Source organism: Littorina saxatilis, linkage group LG17 (genome assembly GCF_037325665.1).
Source record: "Littorina saxatilis isolate snail1 linkage group LG17, US_GU_Lsax_2.0, whole genome shotgun sequence".
Taxonomy (NCBI): Eukaryota; Metazoa; Mollusca; class Gastropoda; order Littorinimorpha; family Littorinidae; genus Littorina; species Littorina saxatilis.
The window spans coordinates 53,222,949-53,242,383 of NC_090261.1; the positions used below are offsets into that span (position 1 = coordinate 53,222,949).

Consider the following 19,435-nt stretch of genomic DNA (forward strand, 5'->3'; position numbering starts at 1 on the left):
GAGTTAGTACTTTGGCTTTGCATATCTGACTTGAACACCATTATTTTGCTAGGTTTATACCTACATTCCAAACTTTTGGCAAGGGATTTTATTTGTCATATCTACCTCCCCCCCCCCCCCCCCCCCCCGCCCCCCCTTCTGCAAGGAATTTTAACTTTTATTTCTCATGTATATGCTGTGCAGTTTCAGTGTTCAGACACACCCATGTGTATGCATGCACATGTTAAAAATGCAAGGTTCACAGCAACAGTCTAGCCGGGGAAAAAGCACTCACAACAAAAATGCAGAAAAAAGAAACTATTTCATGGCAGCTTGATTTCCTGGGAGAAGCAACCCTATTTCCTTGAGGGTAGCCTCACCCAGAAGGTCATGAACCCCCCAAGACACATACACACAGACCAAGTACATTTAATAAAGAGAACACTCACAGGTGTATGTTTGTTACTTCACATTGATTGCAGTCACAATGGTGCTATAGTAAAAAAAAAATAAAAAAAAAAGTCAGCTTTGCACAACCACTTACATAAACAAAGATCCCAGGTACACAATTTAAAACAGAAAACTATTCAGTATCATTAATGATTAAATCATTTTTTCTTGTGTACATGTCTGCGTGCATTGACTGATATATCGTAAGTGCTCCGGGGGAAAAATCAGCTTTGTTCAACCACAAACGTGTACATCTCAGATACAGTTTACACTGAACACTATGCTGTACAAATCTTCTGAATCGGGCGTTCCAGCGTGTGTGTTTGTGTGTGGTGTATTGTGTGTGTGAGAGAAATACATAGAGACAAAGATAGAGAGAGCAAAATCGTACAAATTGGGAGGCATAAAACGAAAATCATCTGTCGGGGGACAACTCCTCTGCCTGTTATCAAGTGGCAGTGGTGGCAGTAAGCCTTGCTGGCCACTGGAACAAAGATGTAAACAACATGTCACATGCTTTCTTAGTAAAAATTCGATTGGACACAGGGGATACCAGCTCTTCGTGATTGGTTGACACACATCTCATTTCGTCAGATTGTTTTTAGTCTGCTTGTGGATTTAGAGTAGCTTCCCCTGCACAGTAGAATCTGAAAATATGGCGTCTGAAATGTTTACATACAATGTCTCCGAGCTTTTGACTCGAGAATGAATAGAATATTAAGGCCAGTCAAAGAGTTCATAGGATTACGCGCAGGACATGTTTTAGAAAGATTAGTCTTATATACGCTCAGGAAGGTAATCGGGGAATTCACTACTCTCACGCCAGATCAGGTTGTGGTGAATGGGCTTGAAATCATCGTAAATGATGTAGAGCTAAATCCAAAGGTAAGTCTTTGTCTAATGAAGTGTTTGTAAAGCCCTTGGCTTAATGTAGGGCTTTGCCTATGCGTGTGTTTCCAAATGGAGATGAACTGATATCACATATATACGTGCAGATCAGTGATAGAGACAGATCGGAGATGCACGATGTAAAGGTTGTTGACCAGTTGTGGGTCAGGACTGTAAACAGAGAACAGCTGTTTGTGGGTCGCCAGTAATGCGTTTTCTAGGTCATGTTGAATTAACTTGAACCAGACAACAAGAACGTGCACCAGCTAATCGTTACATTAGTTGAACTGGAAAATCTAATTATATGAGAAACTATTAGCTACAGCAGAAAACTTCTGTTGCAACAATCTTCGTCATTCAACGTCACCTATGACTGTCCGCAAATAACCACAGTAAGCACTAGACTATAAATAACTTTTACGTGAGGCATGGCGTGTTTCCTCGTGCAGAAGATTTGATTCTGACATGATTCTCTCTCTGCAATAAAGTGCCCGTTGTAACTGGCCAAGTTGGCAATATTGAGAGAGACAGACAAATAATTTTGTTGTTAAGTTTTGTGTTTTAAAAACTGTTGTGACTCTTGTAAAGAGAACAACACATTATGCAACCAGAGCATAACATATTTTGCATGCTTTCAATTTCATAATCACACTATCCCTGCATGCACACACACACACAGGCACACGCCCTACCTAGCTAGTCCTATCTATGCTAAGTAGATGTATGATTTTTATTTCAAAACAGTATCATTTCTATACGGTCTGTACATTTTGCAAGAATATACTTTTGTGATGCAGAAAAGTAGCTTTGGAAGCAAATCTAATACATAAAGCTGGCTTCTGTGTGTGTACATGTATGATGACAAAATGTCTGCACGGATTTTGATGGAAATCGCACAGTAGGTTCTTTGCCAATAGCCAACTTGCACAATACCCCGCTTGGATAGCTCTCCGGTGCAAAAGATAAGGAAGGTTCACTTCCCTGCAGGCACATTTTTTGCTCTCAAGAGTTATCGTTCCTTCCATACACTACAATCACTGATCTAAACAATAGCTACCGAACAGCAGAATTTTCATGCGATTGCAAGTACCAAAGTTGCAAAAATATCTCAAAGAAAGAAAAATACAATATTCAGGATACAAGAAACCGAAGCTGAATCATTTTCGTGCTGTTCCCATTCCACCTGGGAGGGACCTAAGTTCATTCAAATGGGGTCGAGTGTGACAGGGAGACTACCGTCGCCCTTCACAGCAGACTCTGCAGAGTTGTTCACCTTAGAAGTTGTGGGCTTTCCTTGCATGTACCCGTAAGTTGTCCTCACTGTAAAAGTGCAAAGGTCGAATCTATTTATCGAAAAATCCACTGTCATCTATCTCTATATATTTATATATATATAGATAAATATATACGGCTTCTGTGTCTGTGTCTATGTGTGTGTGTGTGTGTGTGGAGGCAACACCTGTGGATTGTAGAGTTCTGTTTGTGATGGGGTCTGGCGGCTTTTGTCTGTATGTTCTGGCATTTGAGAAGCCATAACAGATGATATAGGGCTAAGAAATAAGCTCTAAAATTCTCAATCCCGTTTGAGGGGACTTCGCCTTCAAAGGTGATTGTGGTGAACCGCCACGCTGTCTGTCTCTGTCTCGCAGAATGTTTTTGTGTGTTTGAGGTGGGGGATGGGGTTGGTTATGGTATGTGGGTGACTTGCGAAGTCCCAATGATAAACATTTGGCAGGGTTGAAAAAGGAACAGTGTAGACTGCATTCATCCGCACATGCTTTGGAATTTTGATGAAAATGTACACTCCGCAAATTTAAACAGGTAAATCTCACACTAAAAACAAATTCTAAGTTACTTTTCAAGCATATTACTTGAGTGCACTGATTTCCTGCGCTTTCGGGGAACCTGGATTCTACTTAAAAGAAACTTCCAAATGTGTACTGTTGATTTTCTTTCTTTCTTTTCATTGCTTACAATTGTTTCTTTCCTCTGCCTGTCAGGCGGTGAATGCCGCCTTGAACGATTTCCCCTTTGAGGTGGTGGAGGGATTCACAGAGCAGTTCTGCACCACTATACCATGGGGGGAGCTAGGTTCCAGTCCCCTGTCCCTCAAGGCAAAGGGCGTGGATCTCACACTGCGGCCACGTGCCCCCATGAACAATGCTGGTATGAAGAGAGGTTTTGGTGTGTGTTTGGGGTGTGTGTGTGGTTGAAGCGTGTGTGCGAAGTGTATGTGCATGTTAAATAGTGTGTGTGTGGTGTCTCTGTCTATGTGAAGTGCCTGTCTGTTTCTTTGTCTGTGTGATGTATGTGTTTGTGGGCGTGTGTGTTTTCATTTGAACAAGTGGATTTTAAAAGATGCTTCACTATTGTCTCTACATGTGTTTTGAAGATCTGTTTTGAAACACATTCGTGATTTAACATTACAAGTCTGTCGTATGTACTTACTTGTACTTGTACTTGTGCGACGTTGTAGGTTTATAGAAAACCTGTTCGCCCATCTTGGTATGAAAAATAAGCTGCTGTGCGTGGGCTGTAGCATAGGCAGCTTGGGATGTATATATTCCTAGTAGAGTTCCAGTACGTGTCTAGTTTTGACTTGAAGGCATTGACGGTGTCGACTGCTACTACATTGTCTGGTATTGTAGGTGTCAGTCATGAATTTATTCTTGGCTAATGCACCTTGTAAAGAAGTGTTTTCATTCCTTGCTACAGTCTTTCGATCTTGTTTAGTTAGGAGTTGAAACTTTCGTTTGTTAATGTTTTTGTGTGTTGCTTTTGAAAGTTTTGACTTTGCAGATGAAATGTATTTGTAAGAAAAAGATTTTTTGTATGCCATTTAGCATTCAAGCCATCGGTAATTTTCCTGATATGGGTTAACATTTATAGCTGTATATGCTCATTAAAATACAATGACAGTAAGATAGTACTGTGGTACCTGCCGTGTGAGTCTCTCTGATGAGGGTACACCTTCCTTTCTCTATTAACTCGACTATTGTACACCTGTCATGAAAGGACACCTGCAATTTAGGGACACTTTTGGCTGGTCCCAGGGAGGCCTCCCATCACATTTTTAAAGTTATACTTAACAATAAGAAAATCATCACCAAAACTGCATATATATATATAAAATGTTTTGTTTCTTTTTAATCAGCGGCCACATTGTCTCTTTCAGCTCAACTGTTCGAAGAGATGAAGGGGTCGTTGATGACGGCCAGCCTGCAATGTATGGAGGAAGCCTTCCGGGAGGATCCAAAAAAGTCCTCCTCCATGGGACCGATGCCCGAGGTGTCAGAAATGGCCGCCATGTTGGAGAAAAGTAAGGCTGCCTCTCTGTCTCTTTTGTTTTGTGTTGTCTGTGGTTCGTTGTGAGGGCTCTGTGAGGGCTCTGTTTGTTTGGGGGTGCAGGGTTTGTTCAGTAAGCATTGTTCTGTGTATACACGTATGTGTGTTTGTGATACAGAAATCTGCTGGACGTAATGTATTTTCTAATTCTACTCTCATACCTGCTACTGTGTACTGTGTGTGGTTTTAGGCAGTACATGCTGCTATCTTCATGGTTTTACTAGGCTTAGTTCTCAAGCCTGTCTATATGATGTTCACAAAACTTAACAAGCTTGAAACAAACACATGGCCTCATTTTCACTTGCCTAAGGAAAGTAGAGGTACACAGCTTGGACTAACTTGATCAATTCTGCATTGAACAGTGTTAGTACTGGTTATTCTTTATGCAATGTGACTTAAAGGGAAGCTAGTTTGAGTGCCTTTCCTGTGCACACACTGCTCAAAAATCACTTGCATGTAAACTAAGAATGGTCCCGTGTATGAGACTTTGAGAGAAATTAAAGTAATCAGTGCCTGTTTTGTGATTTCAGTCAAGGCACTGGTTCGTATTTCTGTTGAGGACATCACACTACGTTTGGAGGATGTGAAAGATGGTAATGTGGTCGGCCTCGACGTCCATGTGGACAAGTATGTACATTTTTTTCTTTGACACATTTTCAATTTTCTCTTCATTTTTTTTATCAATTTATCTAAATTTCAGTTTTCTTTTGTTGTTATTTAGGTTTTGCTTTCTGACTTTGTTACACTTCAGTTATGTTTTCTTCTTTTTTTATTCGTAAGTCATTTTGTTTATGATTTTTAGTTACCTTGAAAATATATAGTGAAGTCTTTGCTGTTTTATGAAACTACTACTTTTAGTTTTTACTTCATTTGATAAATGGTTGAGGTTTTTGTTTGGTCTGAGATAAGTTTGATATGCCAGTTTTAGATGGTCTGAAGCGTAGCTTACTTTGCAGATCAGTAGATTTTGTTGAAGTTGTCTTGTAGGTGAATCTTTTCGTCAATCACTCGACTAAATGTGTATGGACATTTTGAAAATACCTCTGTCTGCATGTTCTTTACCATTTTTCTTATCTTACGTCCTCAGAATGGAATATTTTGATGACCGTGTGCGAGACATGCACCAGGCTGATGCAGGGAGCGATGTGGACTCTGACGCAAACAGAGCACCGCTGGCCTGGATGCTGAAGAACGTGCGCATGTATAACATCAAGGTCAACCTGGACGATGATGAAAGTCCATGTAACCCGACCTTTATACCTGACTCTACTGGCGCTTCTCCCTCTGAGGTAAGAGGTTACACCAGTATTCTGCTGTAAAAGTATTAAGGGGATAGCGCATGTACAACATCAAAGTCAACTTGGATGACGATGAAAGTCCGTGTAACCCGACCTTTATACCTGACTCTACTGGCGCCTCACCTGCTGAGGTAGGAGGTTACACCGGTATTCTGCTGTAAAAGTATTAAGGGGATAGCACATGTACAATACAAAGTCAACTTGGATGACGATGAAAGTCCGTGTAACCGGACCTTTATACCTTACTCCATTGGCTCTTCTATCTCTGAGGTACAGGGTTTCACCAGTTTAATGCAGTATAAGGGGTTAGCGATGATATGGTGGCTGCGCTTATTTCATTAAAACCTTTGCCTAGTCTGGTAATTTTCATTGATATTTTAGAGCAGGCTTCAGATCTTTAGCACAATCAGTGTATAACTAGAACATGTTCTATTTTGAAGGAGAGATATTTTCTTCTTCTTCTTGTCGTTCGCTGTTAGATTGTCAGTCCGGACTGCAGGGCGAAACGTGCTGTCCTCTCCAAGTCCTCTCTGGGGCTGTATAACTTCTTTTGTAGCGCTGTCTCCTCTGGCCAGGTGGTGTCCCTCACAGCAGAGAGATATTTTAAGCTGGTAGAACAAAATGAGTAAACGATATCAACAACAACCAGTAGCGTAGAGAAATGTTGGTGTTACCTGCACCTGTCAAAATAGAAACAATGAAAACTGGACCCCTCGCGCCCCCTAATTGGCGTAGAGGCGCGTCCCCCGGGTGGTGGATGGGGGAGCCTTCTCTACTAATTTCTGAGAGAAGGTCGCATCACTCTCGATGCCGTGAACCTAATTAGGATCTTTTTCTTGTTTCTTCTCTATTTCTGCCTCCCCAAAGTCCTTTTACTTTCCTTTTCTCACCCATAAAATTCTTCACTTATTACCCTTGTTAAGTGGTTCTTGTATAGAATATAGTCAATGTTTGCAAAGATTTTAGTCAAGCAGTATGTAAGAAATGTTTAGTCCTTTGTACTGGAAACTTGCATTCTTCCAGTAAGGTCATATATTGTACTACGTTGCAAGCCCCTGGAGCAATTTTTTGATTAGTGCTTTTGTGAACAAGAAACACTTAACAAGTGGCTCTATCCCATCTCCCCCCTTTCCCCTATCCCATCTCCCCCCTTTCCCTCGTCGCGATATAACCTTCGTGGTTGTAAACGACGTTAAACACCAAATAAAGAAAGAAAGAAAACTGGACCTGCCTTAAACAGTTGATTTTTAACATACACAGATACGTACTGAACTTTTCAGCCTAAATGTCTTTTTTAGCACACACACACAAAACATGTATAGAAGAATAAAAGCAAAACGAAAGAAAAAAATTATTTGATACAAATGTGTTTGTTGGTGCACTTTCAGCTGTTCCTGTCGGCAATGGACGAGGTGCCTGATGGAGATGAGGGACCCAGACGCCACATGGAGGAGGGGGAAGAGGAGGTCGAAAGGTCAACGCCAGTCACCATAGCAACCCTGGCAGGCTTGACTGAGATCAAAATCAAAACAAAAGAAATTGAGAGTGTCGAGGGACCAAAGGTTTGTGAAAGGCAACTACGAATTTTGAGCTTTATGGATTGATTCCAATTGCTGTTATACTCTCGTTCATACAGAAGTGAGTTCAGCCTGAGAGGTCACCTTGGCATTTTACAATTGTTGTTGCAAGCATGGGTTTTTTTCCGTTTTTTTGAGTCACTTGAGAAAAAGTGACTCTATGTAATCGGTCAGTGTTAGTCTGTCCGGCCGGCCGGCCGTCCGGCCGGCCGGCCGGCCGTCCGTAGACACCACCTTAACGTTGGACTTTTCTCGGAAACTATCAAAGCGATCCGGCTCATATTTTGTTTAGTCGTGACCTCCAATGACCTCTACACTTTAACGATGGTTTCGTTGACCTTTGACCTTTTTCAAGGTCACAGGTCAGCGTCAAAGGAAAAATTAGACATTTTATATCTTTGACAAAGTTCATCGGATGTGATTGAAACTTTGTAGGATTATTCTTTACATCAAAGTATTTACATCTGTAGCCTTTTACGAACGTTATCAGAAAAACAAGGGAGATAACTAGCCTTTTCTGTTCGGCAACACACAACTTAACGTTGGGCTTTTCTCGGAAACTATAAAAGTGACCGGGCTCAAATTTTATGTGAACGTGACTCATTGTGTTGTGAATAGCAATTTCTTCCTGTCCATCTGATGCCTCATATAATATTCAGAACTGCGAAAGTGACTCGATCGAGCGTTTGCTCTTCTTGTTCTACTTTTTTTTTCTTTTTTTTTTCTACCTGTTGATAGTTTTTTTTATGGCAAATTGTTAGTGAGTTTATCATGAACATTTGGCACCCGAAAGAGAGAAATACATAGAGGACTCTGTTCTATTTGTGTACAGTAATTTTTAAGAAAAGGGGAAGGCTGGGTTTTGATTTTTTATACAGCAGTACACTGTACCCTCTTGTAAGACTGAAAGTAAATTGACAGAGGTAATGAACAGAAAATCTGTGAAAGCAGGACCTGAAAAGGGGGGAAGTCTTAAATTGTGGGGTCTTGAAAGGGGGTCTTCTTCTTCTTCTGCGTTCGTGGGCTGAAACTCCCACGTACACTCGTGTTTTTTGCACGAGTGGAATTTTACGTGTATGACCGTTTTTTACCCCGCCATTTAGGCAGCCATACGCCGCTTTCGGAGGAAGCATGCTGGGTATTTTCGTGTTTCTATAACCCACCGAACTCTGACATAGATTCCAGGATCTTTTTCGTGCGCACATGGTCTTGTGCTTGCGTGTACACACGGGGGGGGGGGGGGGGGGATGTTCGGACACCGAGGAGAGTCTGCACACAAAGTTGACTCTGAGAAATAAATCTCTCGCCGAACGTGGGGACGAACTCAACTGGATACAAATCCAGCGCGCTACCGACTGAGCTACATCCCCGCCCTGTTGGGGGGTCTTGAAGTAGCTATGCCAAACAGAAATTTCAAATATAAGAGACCAATCCAAAAATAGTTTCAATGTGAAGAGCGAGTCACCCTGAGTACAAATCAGTTTATTTTTTTTTAAATTGGTCAAGTAGTTCCAAAGATATCAAAAAAATTTGACCAAAATTTTGACCAAAATTCTGAAAATGGCTTACATGGAACAAAGAAGGAAAGAGCAGGAAACTGTGGCACCGGTGACAGAGCCAATTTTACAGTTTTTTTTGGCTGTAATTCAGTGTGTTTGGAAGATATCATAATAAAACTTGGTAGGGTTATGAAACACATGGTGCTGGACACACTGGTAACAATAAAAACTAGTTATGATAATTAAAAAAGGTGTTAATTAAATAATTATCGTTAAAATGATTTTTTGGATTCATCTTCTAAAAACTACTGAAAATAGTACAGAAAGCTCACCAACACTGGACATTATAATGAAACTATTGTAGTGTGCAAGATTCTTGTCAAAAATTTGGTTTAATTATGAATAAATGTTCCAAAATTACATATTATCCGATATCCAATATCTGCAAAAAAAACGTGTTCACTCCCAATTTTAATCTGCCATGAACCTAAACGAGCTTGGAAGTTATAATTTAACCTATAACAATAGCTACTACAATACCTATGTAAGCATTTGTTGAACAATTTTATATTAATTAGCTAATTAACAAGCATTGATGATGAACAATGATTTTCGCTTCAAGACATACTTTCTTGAAAGATTTGTTCATTGTCATGGGTGTTGCTTGCATCATAATTGACTTGAATTTGAGTACTCATACTCTTAGCCCTGCCAGGGACACACACAGAAACATACACACACATACGCATACACTTCACATCCACACATGCATACAATGCCAGTAAAAAATGTTACAAAATCTCAGCTCAAGTTCAAACACACATTTAATTTATTCTATTACTGCTTGAAAAAACAGAATATCACATGCACACACTACAAGCACTCATTGTTTTCGTGTTTCGAAAGTCTTAAATACTGGTGGAACCGGGGTCTGTAGTGTCCTCACGCCCAGGGCAGTCTTTCAATGGGCAGCCGCTGCAATCAAGTGCTCCACATCCTTAGCTGGTGTCGTGGGTGCTGGTCACAATCACACATTCTAAATTGGTGGCACTCTAGGAAGAGAAAAAAAAGAGGAAAATCTTAGTTTCACTTTGAACTGAAATTTGCCAATGTACTGAGAATAATTAAGAACTATCTCCCTCCTCATTAAAAAATACCATATTGATTTTTCATCTGCAGATAATTTTTTAAAAAAAGACATGGGTACAGTGGTACTCCCGACAAACAAGTGAGCAACTGCAGTTTTTCCCATTTTTCCGGCACAGCTGACAGGCTGTTTGGCATAGCTACTTGAAGGGGCGGTTCCACTGTATAACTGCATACCTAGGAGCGAATGAGTTTAGCTCAGTTGGTGGAGCACTGGACTTGTGATCCTAAGGTCGCAGGGTCAACTTTATGTGCAGACCCAGAGACGGTAGCCATGTCCCACCCCCGTGTCACCACAGTGGCACGTAAAAGACCTCAGTCATGCTGCCATAAGTGCAAATGGCTGATACCACCTAAACACACATACACTTGTGTATCTCATCAAAAGCCGTGAGTGCGTAAAATTCGAATTAACATATATAACACATATCTAGTCCTTTAAGAGGCGAACTATTTAGCCTGTAGGACACGAAGCATTCTCTTTTTTAATGAGAAGAAGAAGAAGAAGAGTGCGTACCTAATTAATTTGAGTGATGATGATGGTTGTGTGGGTTACACAGGTTGAGGTTGAGAGTCACCTGGGAGCTGTCCACACCCTGCTGTCACCCAAACAGCTCCACTTCGTCATCAGAATCCTGTCGTCTTTTGTTGCACCAAGTGAGTACCTTGTCTCTACATTGTTCCACCATTTCTGTTCTGAAATTCATTTTTGTCCAAATGTAGAGAGAATCGTAGCATAGTAACCAGGCAGAGCATATATGAGATTCTAAAATCTCCATTGGCTTTTACCATATTTAATGATAATGAGCATCACTGTGGTTTACCTTACAGCTGGGGCTTTCAGATTAACAGAAAATTGTAAATGTAAGTAAATTTTTCATGTCTAAAAAACTACACAGCACAAACCGCTTGCTCTATTTTTTGTATCAATGTGGTCTATTCTGCTCTTAGCCAAGGGGGTACATTATTTTGTTTCTAAGGACAGGAAACCAATGACAGTTAGCATTGTTGCTCGGAACAAAAGCTATCAAACTCTTTAATCTGGTCAAGGCATGCCTTCTGTCTACATTTTAACAGCAAGTATGTACATGTTCTTCATTCTTTTAGTTGCTCTATCTTGTTGTTTTGTGGGTTTTTTGGGGGGTAATGAACATTTATTTGTGTGAAGATACTACCGTGCAAAAATGTGTGACAAAATGTGCATAGCTGCTTGATGTTTATGGCAGGCAAGTCCAGTGCAACGGGCAGTCCCACAGGGGCAATGAGTCGTCGCATGGGACCTGAGGATTACCACAGAGTTGACCTTGCCTTGCAGCAAAACATCTTGGGTGCTGACCCTTTTGATGACCTCACGGATACCATGGGCTGTGAGAACGTTCTGTGTAAGCTGTTTGAATGATACATTTTTGACTCACATGCGAAGCAAAAGTGAGTCTATGTACTCACCCGAGTCGTCCGTCCGTCCGTCCGGACGTCCGTCCGGACGTCCGTCCGTCCGTCCGGAAAACTTTAACGTTGGATATTTCTTGGACACTATTCAGTCTATCAGTACCAAATTTGGCAAGATGGTGTATGATGACAAGGCCCCAAAAAACATACATAGCATCTTGACCTTGCTTCAAGGTCAAGGTCGCAGGGGCCATAAATGTTGCCTAAAAAACAGCTATTTTTCATATTTTTCCCATTTTCTCTGAAGTTTTTGAGATTCAATACCTCACCTATATATGATATATAGGGCAAAGTAAGCCCCATCTTTTGATACCAGTTTGGTTTACCTTGCTTCAAGGTCAAGGTCACAGGAGCTCTTCAAAGTTGGATTGTATACATATTTTGAAGTGACCTTGACCCTGAACTATGGAAGATAACTGTTTCAAACTTAAAAATTATGTGGGGCACATGTTATGCTTTCATCATGAGACACATTCGGTCACATATGATCAAGGTCAAGGTCACTTTGACCCTTATGAAATGTGACCAAAATAAGGTAGTGAACCACTAAAAGTGACCATATCTCATGGTAGAAAGAGCCAATAAGCACCATTGTACTTCCTATGTCTTGAATTAACAGCTTTGTGTTGCATGACCTTGGATGACCTTGACCTTGGGTCAAGGTCACATGTATTTTGGTAGGAAAAATGTGTAAAGCATGTGAGTCGTATGGGCTTTGCCCTTCTTGTTGTTTGTTAATTTGGTTAGTGTGTGTAGGTATGTGCATAATTGTGACACTTTTGGATGTCCAGTGATACCTGCGTAGTGAGATCCCTCTGATGAGAGGACACCTCCCAGTAAAGGACATCTTCTGTAGTTTCTCTTATCTTTACCAAATTATACCTGTCAAGACAGGCCAATTGCAATGTAGGAATGTTTTGCTGGTCCAAATGGTGTCTTTTATTGCAGGAAGCACCTTACCTTTAATTTGACTTTACTTCTTTTTTCTTAAAAAATGGTCAGATGACAATTTTAAGATGTGATTCTTACTTGACAACATGTTCAACAAACCCATACTGATGATTGGAATTGTGTGGTGGACCATTTGGTGTTAATGTTGAAAGCAGCCTGATTTTCTTAATGTATTCAGCTTCAAACTTTGTTCATACTGGTTTAAAGGTAACTGCAGTTTGCTGCGTTACAATGTTATTTATCAGCTTGATAAACACCGGCAGACAGACATGCACGCTCACACACAAAAACAAAACAAATAAATATGATATGTTTATTGTTGCAGCGGATGGGCAGCCCCAGTTCTTCACGATGGAGTCGATGGGGCGAGATGAGATGAGTTCCTCCACTACCAGTGTGGACACTGCTGGTACCGCTAGCACCAAAGCCAGTGAGAGCTTACCGCTGTCCTCCCATGTTTTCTAACTGTTGCCCCCTTTACTCCCTTCCTCTTGTACCAAAGCCAGTGAGTGCTTACCGCTGTCCTCCCATGTTTTCTAACTGTTGCCCCCTTTACTCCCTTCCTCTAGCACCAAAGCCAGTGAGTGCTTACCGCTGTCCTCCCATGTTTTCTAACTGTTGCCCCCTTTACTCCCTCCCTCTTGTACCAAAGCCAGTGAGTGCTTTCCGCTGTACTCCCATGTTTTCTAACTGTTGCCCCCTTTACTCCCTTCCTCTTGTACCAAAGCCAGTGAGTGCTTACCGCTGTCCTCCCATGTTTTCTAACTGTTGCCCTCTTTACTCCCTTCCCAGGGTTCCTGCAGGGCAGAGCTGATACAATTCAAGGAGTTTTCAAGGACATTTCCAGGACCAAATAAATGCTTTTCAAGGACATGATTTTCCCCAAATTAATGCAAAGCACCAAGCTTACCTTCAGTTTTTCAAGTCATCAAGTTTCGCGTCTGCAAACTATTAGTCATTCCGTAGTTGTTTCCCTTGCCAACTTCCGGGAAGGGAAGCAACTACGGGTGACTAGTAATAGTTAGTTCGTCTGCTTTCGTTTTCACTCGATCTTTTATTCTCCCAAAATGTGTGTACTGTATTTGACGTAAAAAAAGGGGGTTGCATTTTTTTTTAAATAAGACAAGCTGCTGACGAAATGTATAGGCAACAATTTAGAAAAATCAAGTACTTTTCAATGACTATTTAACAAAACTCTATTTTCAAGCACTTTTCAAGGCCTGGAAAAGGTTTTCCAATTTTCAAGGAGTTTTCCAGGGTTCAAGGACTCTGTACGAACCCTGCCCTTCCTCTTGTACCAAAGCCAGTGAGTGCTTACCGCTGTCCTCCCATGTTTTCTAACTGTTGCCCTCTTTACTCCCTTCCTCTTGTACCAAAGCCAGTGAGTGCTTACCGCTGTCCTCCCATGTTTTCTAACTGTTGCCACCTTTACTCCCTTCCTCTTGTACCAAAGCCAGTGAGTGCTTACCGCTGTCCTCCCATGTTTTCTAACTGTTGCCCCCTTTACTCCCTTCCTCTTGTACCAAAGCCAGTGAGTGCTTACCGCTGTCCTCCCATGTTTTCTAACTGTTGCCCCCTTTACTCCCTTCCTCTTGTACCAAAGCCAGTGAGTGCTTACACCTGTCCTCCCATGTTTTCTAACTGTTGCCACCTTTACTCCCTTCCTCTTGTACCAAAGCCAGTGAGTGCTTACCGCTGTCCTCCCATGTTTTCTAACTGTTGCCCTCTTTACTCCCTTCCTCTAGCACCAAAGCCAGTGAGTGCTTTCCGCTGTCCTCCCATGTTTTCTAACTGTTGCCCTCTTTACTCCCTTCCTCTTGTACCAAAGCCAGTGAGTGCTTTCCGCTGTCCTCCCATGTTTTCTAACTGTTGCCACCTTTACTCCCTTCCTCTTGTACCAAAGCCAGTGAGTGCTTACCGCTGTCCTCCCATGTTTTCTAACTGTTGCCCTCTTTACTCCCTTCCTCTTGTACCAAAGCCAGTGAGTGCTTACCGCTGTCCTCCCATGTTTTCTAACTGTTGCCCCCTTTGCTCCCTTCCTCTTGTACCAAAGCCAGTGAGTGCTTACACCTGTCCTCTTATGTTTTCTAACTGTTGCCACCTTTACTCCCTTCCTCTTGTACCAAAGCCAGTGAGTGCTTACACCTGTCCTCTTATGTTTTCTAACTGTTGCCACCTTTACTCCCTTCCTCTTGTACCAAAGCCAGTGAGTGCTTACCGCTGTCCTCCCATGTTTTCTAACTGTTGCCCTCTTTACTCCCTTCCTCTTGTACCAAAGCCAGTGAGTGCTTACACCTGTCCTCCCATGTTTTCTAACTGTTGCCACCTTTACTCCCTTCCTCTTGTACCAAAGCCAGTGAGTGCTTACCGCTGTCCTCCCATGTTTTCTAACTGTTGCCACCTTTACTCCCTTCCTCTTGTACCAAAGCCAGCGAGTGCTTACACCTGTCCTCTTATGTTTCCTTTGCAACTTTTGCCACCTTTACTCCCCTTCTCTTGCATCCAAACTAGTGAGTGCTTACAGAATACAGAATATTTTTTTCCCCAGCGTATCCAGGAATTTGTCTCAATATTAAAATCAAAAATCAGAAAGGCTTCCACTTACTTGCACTAAAACACAGACAAGCTTAAAAAGAAAGAGGCAGCAAGATAATTTAAAAGATACATGCTAATACGTAAATCCTGTGTCCACAATTACTACCGTCCTCTTCTGTATCCTTTGCAAATCATGGCTGTCCTTTCATCAGAGGCACCACTGCAATATTTTTTTAAAACTTTCTGCTATGATTATAAGATCATTCAAGAGAAGAAAAAACAAGGCAACCTAAAAGAATAAAGAACAGAGGTAAATGTATTTTGAAAGAACATACTTTTCATCTCCTTTTCTCTTCGTAAACTGCTACAGCAAAAGTGTTCCCAAAGGTCCTTAATGTGTTTTCTGTGTTGCAGCCTCTGTGTTTGCCGGAAGTACAGCAGTGACAGACAGACAGCAGAGACAGAAAGAGAGAACAGCCCAAAAAGTCAGAGATGACAGAGGTAGGTATTTTAGCGAAGACTTTGAGAACCAACGGCAGGATGAAGTTTACCACAGTGCATTTTGACAAAATCTATAGCAAAGCTTTGCAAAGAATATTTCTTTTTCTTCTTCGGTGTTTGACGGTTGTGTCACTTCAAAGCATACAATGTTGACTAGCCAGTGCCAAATATGTTGTCATGTCACAGACTTCTTTATGGTGAGGAGTCACAAAGTGGTAAATCATTTTACGTCAGATGCGAATCACAAGATAAGTGATCAAAGAATGACAGAAGTGTAATTTTGAGAAGAGCTTGAACAGGTTAATTCAAATCACATTATATCAGGTGTGATTCACATGAGAAGGGATATAAAATTGTCAGAGAATTGTCATTTTAGGAAGCCGGGCTAAAGGTATATATATTCACATGGTCGATTCCTTTGAAGACAGTTATTATCTCCCCTGTCCTGAACGTGTGAGGGTAATTTGAAATATCAGCATTCAGTTTTGCATCAGCCAAGCAGTCAAAGCTAAAGAGAAAGAATTTTTTGACATTCTATGCATTTATCCTTTATTTCAACATTCTTTGTAAATATTTAAGTCATTATTTAACAGGGGTGTACCTTAACTTTTTTTGCTGCCGGCCAGGGGGGCCGGTAAGTCAAAATTTGAACCGGCCCCCCCAAATTCCAACCGGCCCCCAACCAGCCGGGATTTCCAACCATATCAACGGCTCGTAGATCGCGCGTTGGTGGCGACAAACACACAAAAACCTACATTTATACAAACAATGCTCACATGCTTATTTTAAATGCCACAAACAAACAAAAGACATAAACAAACTTTGTTTGTTTGGGGTGCTTTAATTATTCACTATGGTTCAATAACAAAGCAAACAGTAAATTATCAAATCAACATTCACCCACTCACTGTCACACAGTTAACCTCACTCTTAGTAGTCAAATGCAAACCCTCATATATAGTCATACCATTAATCATTTACATGCTAAGGGAAACAATCACACACAAGTCATCCCCTTTCTCAGTGTCACACAATCACACATTAACTTTCACTCTGTCTCGTAATTGCCAGTCTTAAAAAGTTGCAGAATCTTTGGCACATCTAAATCTCTAAACACAAATTTACCTCCTGGTATCACATTCTGATCACAAGTTCGACACACAGCACAATACATCTCCTGTTTCGTGTCGTACACGAGCCATACTCTTTCTTCGCCGGTATCTGTCCTCTTCCATCTTTCCTGCCATTTTCTCTGCCGTGTTTGTTTTCATACTGTCTCTTTTGACCTCTTTTTTCATCGTCCGTTCTCTGGTTTTTTTGCGGCGGGGGAGTGACAGTGTCAATACATCTCCACATGTTTACAAGCGTGTGTACAGTACGACGTTTGAATACATGTGGGGAACTTCCGGAGGTAGTTGCGTTAGACGCGAGAAACATGGCGTCCAATATTATAGCAGACGAACCGCGCGAGATCTTTGTTCGCCGGCCGTTCCTATCGACTGCGTTCATCGAAATTTGAACCCGCCAGGCGGGCGATTTCAGAGGAATTTCAAACCCGCCCGACGCGATTCGCCAAAATTCACCCCTGATTTAAAAATGAAGATTGGTTATCAAGAATTATGAAAAATGCCATAGTCTTGCTGCGAGGATTCTTTGGTTGCAGGCGCCTTTTAAGGATCACAACTGTAAGCTTATGGCTTGCTGTTGATTCTAAAATGCTAATGTTTTATTATGCCAATGGAGGATTGAATGAAATATTGGTAAAAAAAAAGAAGTTTTTCACCAAATAAGACAATGTTTGAACAAAAATAATGAATTTCTCACACAATAAGATATTGCTCAAAGCCCAAAAGATAAATTTTTCCTTCTCTTTTTGTGTGTGTCTGGTAGAGAGAGCATCCCTAGACCCAGGCGCAGAACGCAGCAGCTACCACCTGACGGTGGCGACAGTGTCGGTGTGTGTGCTGCACGAGGAGCCGCATGACGGCAACCGCAAGGAGTGGGTGAGCAAGATGAAGGCGCTGACCGGCGTTTACTTCCAGGGCGTCCGCTGCATCCCTATCGTTGGCCAGGCGCTGCCGCTAGCTCAGCTCAGGGATAGAGTGTCGGCCGTCCTGCCCAGGGATCATTTGGGGTGAGTAGGCGTTAAGATTTCAAAACAAATTCTTTTCTTTTTTTTCAATTGCTTAGAAACTGGTTTTTTTAGGAGCAGGACAGTTAAGATGTTGATAGGTTTTCAGGGAGAGTGTGTGTAATGGGCACTTACTGTGATTGAGAGATGAGATGCTGATGGTTTTCATGATAATTGGGCATAAAGGGACAGTCTTGGTAGTGTGAAACAGTGCTTTAATTTTCATTGTTGATATTGATTTTTAGAAGAAACATAAAATGCAATGGCTGCAGAAGCTTGCACTTAGAGGCGTTCCATTAATCAGGTAAAATGTATGTGCTTACCTGATGTTTGTGTAGGCTTTTGGAGGTGAAATCAAGACAAAAGTTTGCTCACCAATTATCTCTAAATTCCGTTTGTTGTATAAGATGACACTTAATTGACATAGGTAAGTCAGGTCTTTGTCGTTTTACAACGGACTCCCCCCCCCCCCTTTTTTTTAATAGACCTCTTGATATAAGTCTTCCTCCTTTTAAAGGCCTTCCTTTTTCAAATTTTCTGTTCATAACCTCCCTAAATTTACTTTCATTTTAAGATTACCTCCCTTTATGACAGGATTTTTCTATGATTTTAGTGGTCTTAGAAAGGGGGTTTTACTTAATGTCTGAAAACTGTGTACCAGATGACTCCCCCAAAAGCGGCGTATGGCTGCCTGAATGGCGGGGTGAAAACTGTCATACACGTAAAAACCCACTCGTGCAAAAACATGAGTGAACGTTGGAGTTTCAGCCCATGATCAAAGAAGGAGAAGTGTAACAATTAATGATACAAATGAGACAGGCTGGTGTCACGTTATCACAATTGTTTGTCCGACAGATTGCTGTGCAAGCCAGTGACGGTGACCATGCAGGACAAGACTGTCCACACCGGCCAGTCGTTTTGCGTGGATCTAAACATCGGCAGCACGGAGTTGGTCGAGTGTTTGTACGACAGCAGGAAAGCAGGCAACAGCTTCGGCGATCAAGAGGCCACCAGCCTGCCGCAGTACTCTGAGGTCAGTACAAGTTTCATTCTGGTGTGTGTGTGTGTGTGTGTGTGTGTGTGTGTGTTTGTTTGTTGCTGTGTATGTGTGTGTGTTGTCCTTTTGCTGTGTGTGTGTGTGTGTGTGTGTGTGTGTGTGTGTGTGTGTGTGTGTGTGTGTGTGTGTGTGTGTGTGATATCAGGTATCCTTTTGCTATGTGTATGTGTGTGTGCATGTGTGTGTTGTATTTTTTGCTGTGTGTGAGTGTTGTCCTTTTGCTCTGTGTGTGTGTCAGTGTGTGTGTGCGTGTGTGATCATGTGTGTGTGTTGTTTTGTACTTTCAGATTTCTGTCTTGTTTCTTGTTTGTGTCTTCCTTCTATGTCTGCACATTTGGGTGGGTATGTAGATGGAGGGAAGTGGGGGCCATGATTCATGTACTGTGACTATCACGTAACTGTGGGTGATGAAGCGTAGTTTGTCATTGTGTATGGACCCGCTTAATAATGTATTTTGTGTGCGATATATGGAAGTGCAACATTTCTGAGCCAGGTTAGCAAAGATTTGCTGACTTGGTAAGAGGGCTGGTTGATGTGTTAAGGTTAGAAAGTGTGGATGTGTACATGGTCAGGAATGATGCGAGAAGCTCATTGTTAATGGTAGGCCATGCATGTTTTGTGATTCAGAT

At 41.6% G+C, this 19,435-nt stretch overlaps 1 protein-coding gene across 2 annotated transcripts in view; it reads left to right on the plus strand.

Moving 5' to 3' along the window:
* Positions 1-1,016: 1,016 nt before the first annotated feature.
* Positions 1,017-19,435, plus strand: part of LOC138953927 (autophagy-related protein 2 homolog A-like) — an 82,767-nt gene continuing 64,348 nt past the window's right edge. Inside the window, exons 1-12 of one of the 2 annotated variants that reach the window (XM_070325919.1) lie at positions 1,017-1,314; positions 3,318-3,483; positions 4,493-4,636; positions 5,193-5,289; positions 5,750-5,951; positions 7,349-7,522; positions 10,743-10,839; positions 11,409-11,564; positions 12,908-13,012; positions 15,532-15,618; positions 17,509-17,752; positions 18,605-18,782. In XM_070325919.1, coding sequence (XP_070182020.1) covers positions 1,135-1,314; positions 3,318-3,483; positions 4,493-4,636; positions 5,193-5,289; positions 5,750-5,951; positions 7,349-7,522; positions 10,743-10,839; positions 11,409-11,564; positions 12,908-13,012; positions 15,532-15,618; positions 17,509-17,752; positions 18,605-18,782 — 1,830 coding nt within the window. In that variant the 5' untranslated portion in view covers positions 1,017-1,134. The remainder of the gene's footprint in view (positions 1,315-3,317; positions 3,484-4,492; positions 4,637-5,192; positions 5,290-5,749; positions 5,952-7,348; positions 7,523-10,742; positions 10,840-11,408; positions 11,565-12,907; positions 13,013-15,531; positions 15,619-17,508; positions 17,753-18,604; positions 18,783-19,435) is intronic. The other variant, XM_070325920.1, reaches the window with a different exon arrangement.